Here is a 10,278-nt window from a genome sequence, read left to right as displayed (position 1 = left end):
ATGGTGTTCTCTGGAACAAGCAGAGCCTGTTGGGGATTCTTCCAGTTAATTTGTGTCTCATTTCCCTTTATGCTTCACCAGAATGACTCAAGGCTTTACTGTCCACAGAGCCTATGACTTCGGCACCACATATGAAGTTCAGCTCTTCCCCAACAGAACGCTCCCAGCTCATCCCCATACCCTTGGATCGCTCACTGGACAACGCAAATGTGGAGCGGGGGATGAACAGCCACAGGGTTGCCCGCCAGCCGCCGGACTCATGCCAGGGCTGGCTAGCAGCGCGCAAGCTCCGCCGGTGACGCTGAATTGGGGTCTTTCCTTCCGTTGTGGCACAGCTGAGTCCCCTTACCCAGCAGCCAGCCTGCACACAAATTTTAGGGCTGCATTATCTGAAATCCTCAGCCCTCTGACAGACATAGTTAAAACTGACAAAAAAAGGTACAGTGGGAGACTAAAATGCAGAAATTAAAAATGAAAATATTTGTTGGGTAGAATACCATCGTTTACTCCTGTTCATTTGGGGCTGGCATCTAACAGGAAAGATGAGCAAAAAGGACATTTGAAAGTACCGTTATTGGTACTTCAAGCCATTGCAACAAAATATATGCATTTGGCTAAGATACAGGCCTTTCATCAAGCGCTGCATGACTAAGCTTACGTGAGCATTGGCCTCATAGCAACGTTCAGGTCTGATTACGTTGTGAGGGTCATCGAACAGCACAGTCATTTTATATATATTTTTTTTTCCTCTCTGCAGCAGTACATTCAGAAAGGACACGGTCTGCAACGGGGCGATTCCCCACCCTGCGTCAGGGCGCGGGGCCAGGGCCGTGCGGAGGAGCCGCTCGGAGCCGGGGTGCTCCCCAGGCCGGAGCAGGGGAGAGACAAAGAGCCCGCCGACGCCAATATGGAAGCCGGCTGCACGGGTGGATGACGGGCACCATCTTGCTTGCAGCGGGCGGCGAGCCAGGCCGCCAGAGGCGACTTGGGAACAGAAGGCGTTCCCTAAGGCCCGGCCTTTTGAATCGTTATTTAAAAGAAAAAAAAAAAAACAAACACCGCATTCTCCCTGCAGCGCTGACTGCGGCCCGCAGCGTCAGCGCCGCTGCCTCCTCCATTACCACACGGCGCCCCACCCGCGGACCACCTGCGCCTCAGGGCGGGCGGCGCCCCCGAGCCGCCTCGGCCCCCGCGCGCGGCAGCCGGCCGCTCCCACTCCGGCGGGCCGCGGCGGGGGGGGACAGGCTGCGGCCAGCAGCCCTTCCCGCAGGGAACGCTCGGCTCCGCCGCCTCTGAGCGCTGCTCACCCCCCGCGGCGTGGGCAGACCCACTGCGCGCCGCGGGGGGAGGAGGAGCGGGGCGGTGCCGGAGCGGCCCCCACCCTGCGGGGGGCGGGCGGAGGGGGGGGAAGCCCGCCAGCGCTCCCCCCCCCCGTGGTGACAGTTTCTAGAAGCACGTCCCGCCGTCCTTTGCGCTCTCAAGATGGAGGAGCTGACGGTGGAAGTGCGCGGCTCTAACGGGGCCTTCTACAAGGTACCGGCGCGGGGAGGGTGTGGCGGCGGGGGCAGCGCGGGGGCGGCGGCCCGGCGGTGTGGGCGCCCGGCCGGAGGCGGGGGGCCGCTGGGGGCTTAGGGGGGGTGTGGGGAGTCCCCGCGCCGGGCCGCGGCGGAGGGGAAGGTGAGGGGGGGGGAAGGTGTCTGGGTGTGGTGGGGGTGGTGGTGGGGGGGCTGCGGCGGGGATGGAGCGGGGCGGCGGTGGCCGGGGAAGGGGGCGAGGAGGCGGGCTGGCGAGGGCTCCTGGCGGGGGAGGTGGAGGTGTGGGGAGGGGGGAGCGCTGGGAGAGCCGGGGGGCGCGGATGCGCGGCGCGGGGGCTTGCTCAGCCTTCATTTTGGAAAGGGAGGGGAGGGACGGGGTGGGGGTATTTTTGGAAGAAGTAGGGGTTTTGGGTGTGGTGGGGTGAAATGAGCCAAAAAGGATAATTTTTAAAGATTTTAATTCGTTAAAGATTTCGAATTTATTTATGTCATCAGAAAGCTTCCTTCGCCATCACCCTCCCTGGAATGTCAGGATGTTACAGGATCAATGCGAAACACTGTCAGCTGTTGCCCGTCAGTCATTTTCCCCTAAGCCTGGCTTCAGATGTTTCAGAATCCCAGCTCTTTTTATGGCAAGAGCCCTCTGTCTCCCTTTCCAGGAGGGCTGATTGTAGGCAGTATTGTGCACGCGCAGGGTAGCTGTGTTCTGGGAGTATTTAATCTCAGGACTCTCCTTAGCTATTGTGTCTAACCGCATACGCAGTCTGGTATCACACATGCAATGTTACACTGGGGAAGGGGGGGGAGTGTCCTTTTTTTTTTCTGAATTTCCTGTGTGCAGCTGTGGACTTGGCTTGGAAGTCCTGTGGTGGTTGTACAGTATGTGAAGGCGGTTGGTGTTTAAGGGATTGTAACCACCTGACTTCAGGAGGGAGTCAGTTTTTTCAACTGCCTGCCTATTAAAGGAGACAAATAGGAGATACTCTTATGAGGAAAGAAGGTAATGGGGTGAGCAATATTCGCTTGCTAGGTAGGCCTCTTTTTTTTTTCCAAAATCAATAGATAACAAATTTTGTAAATCAGATACATTTTTAGCTGGACTTGAAATACCACACAGAAACCCACAGAACCATTTGCATTTAGAACAAGATACTCCTAAACAGAACTGATTTTTTTTTTTTCTTTTCCCCTGCCCATTAGGAAGCCCAGAATTTGGAGATGCTCAATTTAGCTTTCAGTTTTCTACCTTCTGATCTTGGATGACTTTGTAAACCATGTGTTAAGTTGTTTCTTCTGCTTAAGAGGAATGTGAGGCTAATGGGAGTATTAGGAGATGTACTGAATTCTTGGACTGAAGGGGTCCGTGTACACAGAATTTACTACAATAAGCCTGATTTTAAATCTGCAACAACGATGTCTCCTCCTGTCAGTGAGAATTGTCAGACTTGGATTAGCACCATCATATGTTTTAGGCCTATCAACAGTGGCTAACAAAAGCAGAAATTTTACTTTAAAATGGCATTATTGGCTTTCCGATCAATGAAATGGGGATGAAGTCCAGTGATGGCATCTTCATGGTGGATGAGTTCAGGCTGGAGTGGTTGGACCTGTAGAGACCAAATCCCCAATGCAGAATAATCCACTGTTAATGTGGAGGGGGGAAAACCCCACAGAGACCCAAAAAAAGCCAAAACTGAATGAACCAAACTGAAACACAATTTTGAAAGATTACTCTTGTGAGCTAAATACAGTGAAATGTGTGTCAGTGACTCCATTTTGTGAGTCTTACTGTTGAGGTAGGCAGTGGTCGTGCATGCATTTTGGAGCTAAGTAACACCGATAGTAAATTTCTGTTTAAAGTTTCTGAAGCAAAGGAGGAGGGAGGTGTGTCAGCCTCACTTAGAAAGTACCCTATTTTGAACACTGATAGCATTGATAATAGTGTTTGTAAGACAATAGGCTCATCTCGTCTAACTCTCATGTCACTGTGTAGAAGGTGGCAAAAAAATTCTGAAGAGAAAAGCAGAATTTATAAGATGGGATGAAATTTGAGGTTTGCTCTCAGAACAGTCTAAATTCAGATTCACCAGCACAGCGTACCTCCCACTAAATGACATAGAAGGATCCTGCTATGCCAACAGAGATAAAAACAAAAATAATTATGTAAACTATTACATTACAGAATTTTTTAATGAGTTGTTAATGTGATCTGCAACTTCACTATAGCAGAACAAATGTAGTGATTAAATCTTTCAGAGCATTATAGTGGGGTTTTCAGTAGATACTAGAGATATGACCATGGTAAATTGTATTCTTTATAGGTTCTTTTGTTCCTCATTTTTCATACAGTTTTAACAGGGAATTCTTCATGCATGTATTTATATGTAAACACTGTGGTTGCTATAAATGAGTAAGGAAAATTATGCTCTTTATTAAAATATATGAAAAGTCAAAATGTTTTTCACAAATGCATAAATTGGTGAACAGTAACTGTGGTTATGGTAGACACCCCAAAATAACTTTTTTATGTTCTGTCAAAAAATGTTATGATCTGAATGTAACCTTTTATTTATAGATTTTCAAACTGATTTCTGCTTTTCTTTCTCTTTTGCTTTAAATAAGTAGTACAATGCGGAGAACAGGACAGCATTGATCTTGTATTTTATTACAGGTTTTCAGCCAGTGTACAGCAGAGCCAATGTTTAGCCACTCGCTGCAGCTCGGAAGCCTTTGCATATAGCAGAATATTGAACATCCATTGTCTGCAGAGAACAGATGGCCCTGATGGAACTCAGAGTGGTCATGGTCTTCTGGAAAAAGATGAGCTTTGTCTTGTGGAACAGGGAGGAGAATGGACAGGGTTGATGAACCCTACTAGTTAAGGGTTTATTAGAGGTGTGGTGAGCAGTTCCTGAGAGCAGAACAGTTGATGTTTTCTGAGTGAGTGCTAGATTGCAGGTTAGTTTTCATCTTTGGGATGTCAGAGTAGACTTTTCTGTGAAATGGCTAAAAATACCTGGATTTCTTTGGGCTCTGAGTGCATTGGAGAGAGTGAAAGTTGAATACTCCTAGCCTCATCTTGGCCTGACTGCAGCGTTTTCAGGATGATGATTCGCTGTGTCATTAATATCATTAAGTAATTCATAGAATCACAGATGGTTGAGGCTGGCAGAGACTGTGGGAGGTCATCTAGTCCATGGTGCTGCTCAAGGAGGGCCACCTGCAGCCCATTGCCCAGGACAAAGTCCAGATGGCTTTTGAATATCACTGAATATGAAGTCTCCACAACCACCCTGGGCAACCTGTGCCTGTCCTCAGCCACCCTCATGGCAGAAAAAAGGTTTTTTCCTGTGTCTTCAGTTCATGCCTGTTGCCCTCTGGTCCTGCCAGTTGTGAAGGGTGTCTGTGCAGCTCTTGGCAAGAACAAGACAAAAGCTTCTGTTTGTCCAGTATCTCCTTCAGCCTGCGTATGCTCACTTGTATGCAAATTAGAGCCCCGGTTCTGCACGTTTTTCGTGAGTTCAGATGTCAGCTTATATGAAATAGATTGGGCCTTACAATAAATTGAGACCAAGGTACATAAATTGAACATCAGATAACTTCCTCTGCCAGAATCCTTTGGTGGCATCTGAGTAACTCTGTAAGATCCATTGTGTTCTTCATTGTAGGGACTTGCATGTGCTGAAAAACAGATGGGTGTGTTGCATGTCCTTGCACTCTTTCTGTTCTAGAGCAATAGCTGTTAGGATAAGGGCATGAAATAGATAAAAATGTGAACTAGAGTGAAACTCAACCTTTAATTTACAGGTTCTGAAGTGCTTCCTTCTGGGTCTGTTCCTCTTTCAAGAGGTGCAGTTGTTCTGTTAACAGGACTAACCGAACCCACTGGTAGCAGGAGTTGGCGTAGGCCTCAAGGTAGAGACTAGCCAAAGTATTACTAAGGGTAAAAATGGTGAGAGAGAAGTACACAGCATTTCTCCACATGTGCAGTGTCAAAGTGTCATGAAAATTCTGTGTGAGGAAAAAGTTTATGTATCAGTAAAACACATAATGGCTTTTTGATTTTTTTGTTTAATTTAATTTGGAAACAACTCTGGAGTTCTTCTGAACGGTGTTTAGCTTGACAGTTGTCAAAATAGAAAAAACTCACTAAAAGTATAGCTTACACAGCTGTTTGTACCCAGTTGCTATACCAGGAGACACAATAACTGGAATGACACTTTTTTTTTTTCTTCTTCGAAGATCTCAACTGTCTTACAATGCTTAGCATTGATTTGTTGTATCTAGCCCTAAAGGGTGGGAAATTTCAGATGTTTTGAAGTTGTTACTGATCTCTTGGAGGTTGTGTAGACTGATGGAAGAGTTATCTGTAGTTGTTACTGCTGCTGACGAGCCATTTGTTTGACCCTTTTAGGCTGATGAAAGGGAGATGCCACAGGCAGTGCTTATTGATTACTGTTGTACGTCATCAGTGGAGGGTGTCTTTTGGAAGTTTTGCTAAAATTGATATAATAGTTCAGGACCTCGTTCTTCCCTGATGCCTGCTTGTAATGTTTGTGTTTTGTTGTAAGCTAGATCTGCTTGCTTTTATCAGTTCCATGTGTAAGCAGGTACAGCTGATCACTTCTAATGAAGATAGTACTTTATGAAGTTCAGTCTTTTTTGTCCAGTGATTTGATTATTTACAAGTTTCCTGTGTTTGGTTTAATTTTTTTTTCCCCCTTTTTTTCCCTGGGGGATCAGCATGAGATATATCGCTTAGTAATAATTGTTTCATGTGTTTGTTATGTGAAACAGTTGTGTATGAATGTTAGTTAAAAATACTAACAGTTTTTGCTTGTGAAAGGAGTAAAAGAATTGGTAATTGGATATAGGCCCCTTGACCTTTACGTCATTGATTCAGAAACAGTCCATGGTACCAGATGCCAAATGGTTTACTGGTTGAAATGTGCTTAGCAGCGGGTAAGGTGATCTTAGTGTAGTTTTTAGTGTGCAGGTATGTGTGACTCAAAAGCCAGCGCAGTGGCTGCCTCTGGAAAGAATGTTTGCAGCTAAACTGACAGCACCTCATTTCTAGATTGGACCATCCTGCTTGGGGGTCAGATACACTTTAGAAAGCGGGATGAAAATGAACTTGGATTGCATCTGCCTGTTACATGGGTTTTGTGACTTTGCCTGGAACTAGATTTAAAAAAAAGTGTGTATAGATACAGAGACGTACAGTTCACTGTAAGGGCACTTCAGTAAGTCATCATCCGTTTATGTTATCAGCAGATACTAATCCTAAATCCGTGAGCAAAACCCAGGTAAAAGGGAGACAGTGTGTGGGTGTTAATGAGGTAAAGAAGTCCCAACTGTAGTGATTGTGGTGGCAAATGATCCATTCATAGTTTCCTGTCCTGTTGTTCATATTTAAAATGGTACGGCGCTGTGTTAGATTAGCTGGATCTCCGATCCCAGACCTAGGCAGGAGTCCTCGTGGTATTACCCCTCGTATTACAGGTGCTAGCGTTGGGAGACTGGCCCCTGCCAAGTGAGTGGCAGAGACAGGTCTGTACCAGAGTGCCTGGGGAGCCAGCACGACATTAATAGCCTGTAGTACAGTGTGGTCTCCTGTGTGCCTCGTGAGCCGGGCTGCAGCAAGCAGGGCATGCATGGACTTCCAGAGATCCAGCTCACAGGGTGAACGAAATGACAGACACTAATATCTGCACAGTCCAAAGCAGAGGTCTGGCAAGATGAAGTCACATCAGTTATTCTTCCCTTCTTGCCCTCCACAGTTTTGTATGTGATGTAAAACACACACAAATGTTAGTGTAAGCCTAGTTGCTGATAATATAATTCATCACTGTGTTTTTGATGTCAGTATATTTATTGATGATATGTTTGGTCTCTTGTTAGCTCTGCCTCATCACCTCTATTTGGAATGAGGATACACTGGATGGTGTGTAAGGAACATAGAACACTTCAAACCTAGAAGATTTATCTATCTAAGGCAACACTGCTAAATTAAATTTCAGTAATGTAGTACCTTGTTCATTTGAGCAAAAGTGAAGATGATGCATCATTACTTATTTTAGTAGAAAATGATCAGACATGACTAGAGCAAGCTTAGAGTACAAATCTATTTGTATAGGTTACCTCACTGTTAAGAACTCCTTCAGAATTCCTAGTTGAAACCCAGGATATTTACTTTTCTGTTTTATGTTCGTCATGCCCCCTTTCTGAAGAAATCGTGAATTTATAGAATTTAATGCAACTCTTAATGTAAAAAAATCTGCTTTGTATTGCAAAATACCTTAGTGTCACAGTTTTTTTGTGAAACCTTTTTTTTTTAAAAAAAAACCCTCTTGGCTCTTGGAATACTTCTTTAAAAATTACACTAAATCTCATCCTGACATGCGTGAAATCTATTTCTGTTCTTATCTTGGAGCTGTAAGTGACAGCTAATAATGCTTATAGTAAAGGTCAGGGTTGTAGGTAGGAAAGTATTATGCAGAACATTTTACTGTTGACAAATGTTTTGATGATACTTTTGGCATGTTTCTTGGCAGTAATGGAATAGTTTCTTATAAAACTATTTAAAATGTACATTGAATTCTGATTATTTCTAGTTGTATTAGAAAGGAGCAATGTAATCTATAATACCTCAGACTGCTGTGCTTCAGTCACTGTAAATGTGATCTTTTTCCCCACAGCTGTAGAGAAACTGATAATATTAGGAAGACTTATACTTGGGATTTTTGACTTGTGTTTGTGCAAGTAGACTCTGATCAGACGTTTTTCAACCCTCACAACAACATAGTTATTTAAATAATCATGTAATTTATCTAATGCTGTACATATGTCTGTGTGTGACCTGAAGTGCATGCCTGATAAATATATATTTGATTTTGAGTGTTTCTCAAATATAAATACTGTGGAGTGAAAGAGTTTGAGAGTGCCAACTGAAAATGTTACTCAGATAAGTTCAAGCAAGTTACTGCGTACATACCTGCTAGTCATGAGTCTGCATTATATTCTTATATGGAAGACCAGTGCGAATGCTTTGAACTGAGAGATTTCCTTCTGTCATGGAGTTCCTGAAACCCATGTGGTGCTGTAAAATATACAGATTCTGTGTCAGAATTTGTACTTTCAATTTCATTAGAGTGTTCAGTGTTTCTATTCACATAGCTGATGTTTGTGCCGTGTCAGCTGTTAGACTACTGCTAGTCATATCTCTGCATTACTGTTCCACTTCAGCTTTCCCATTCTTTAGCAGGACGTTAGCTTGAAAATCAATTGTGAATATTAAACCTGTTTGTACTGTTAAGAGAAGGCAAGACTTTTAACTAGTAATGGATTAATTGTCTGAAATTCTGGAAATTCAATGCACTTGGGATTCCTTTTTTCCACTTCTTTTGTCTTACGAGTGAAACCTGCAGCTAGTCAGTGGTTTCAGAATTTTCTAAACTCTGCAGAGTATTATGTTCTCAGGGTTTTTCAGGTATCTTATAGTACCTGATTTTGAATTGCTCTTGATTCTAAAGTTCTGCTTTTTAACAAAGGAAAGGAAACTGAATTCAGATCTGCAGAATAAATTTTCAGCTTCTGTATGCTGACCTTAGAAATGAAATATATATTATTTTTTCTCCCCGATGTCAAGTACTGTGAGAGCATGTAAGAACATAAATAAGAGATAAGGTTCAACTGTGAAATAAAGCAGCATAACGAGGCAAAGACTAATACTGAATCACAGACTCTTGGAATGCAGATAATGGCTGTCCATAGTAGGGAGTGAAATCTCTTTCTGTAAATACTGCTTTCTGTTGATAAGTTGTTATTTGGCAGAACGTTGGACTGCGTGAACTTGGTGCGCAGTGTGTGACTTGGGTGTTTTGTCCGTGGGTAGAGTTTGAATGCATTGTAAAACAACTTTTATTTCCTGCACTTCATGCAGTGTTAATTCATCCCCCTCTTGAGGTGTGTTTGAAGGGGACATCGGTAGAATCAATTTAGTAAAAGTCCTGCTTTACCTCTGTTGTGAACTAACACATACTTCAGGCAGTAAAATTTTGTATGCTCTTTGCATCTTTAAACAGGCATAACTTCAGTATTCCTGTCCAGTTTACCTGTCCAGAAATTTCCTTGAAATCAAAAGTCCCTGATTACAGGTGTATTTTATTGCCAGCTGTTTCAGTTGCTTCTCTTGCAAAGAGAGAGATCTGCCTGCCTTCCCCTGCAGTGGCAGGATGGCCTTTGAAAGGGTTTATTTTATTAGGAACGCACTAGGTGCTTCACTGAGGTGATTCTTGTGATTTCTGGTGACCTGCTTTGTTCAGGATTGCTAGTGTACTTTCTGCTGGAACCTGTTTTCTGTGTTGCTGGCAGGTGCAGCAACCTTGAGTGAAGGTCAGGGAGCAGAAAAGCAGGTTTTGAGCAAATGCCTTCACAGCATTGCCCCAGTGTGAGTTCAGGTAAAAGGGTGTTTGTCTGCGTAGGCCCTTTGTAACCAGCTGTCAGTGTGGGCTCCTTTACTGTCCGTCATTACGCTGAGGGAGCTCCTGTGTCAAAATTTATTTGTCCGTGAGCTGACATGTAATACCTCTGTGGGCTGGTTGTTCCTTGCACAGTTGATAGATTCTTCGTCCTCCTCAGTTGGCAGTTTAAGTGGATGTAATACATTCAGCAGATTTCATGGAACTTCTCTTAAGATAGCTATGCAACTCTCTTCTTTAAAACTGCAGGTTCCCCCTTGACA

General features: G+C 44.2%; 1 protein-coding gene across 2 annotated transcripts in view; it reads left to right on the top strand.

Annotated features, from left to right (window-relative positions):
* The first annotated feature begins 1,426 nt into the window (after window positions 1-1,426).
* Window positions 1,427-10,278, top strand: part of FXR1 (FMR1 autosomal homolog 1) — a 37,112-nt gene continuing 28,260 nt past the window's right edge. For both annotated transcript variants that reach the window (XM_075418267.1, XM_075418266.1), the window contains exon 1: window positions 1,427-1,533. In XM_075418267.1, coding sequence (XP_075274382.1) covers window positions 1,483-1,533 — 51 coding nt within the window. In that variant the 5' untranslated portion in view covers window positions 1,427-1,482. The remainder of the gene's footprint in view (window positions 1,534-10,278) is intronic.

The sequence above is a fragment of the Opisthocomus hoazin genome, chromosome 4, assembly GCF_030867145.1.
Source record: "Opisthocomus hoazin isolate bOpiHoa1 chromosome 4, bOpiHoa1.hap1, whole genome shotgun sequence".
Classification (NCBI taxonomy): Eukaryota; Metazoa; Chordata; class Aves; order Opisthocomiformes; family Opisthocomidae; genus Opisthocomus; species Opisthocomus hoazin.
The sequence above is the reverse complement of the archived record's forward strand: the minus strand, read 5'-3'. Positions and strand labels throughout refer to the sequence as shown.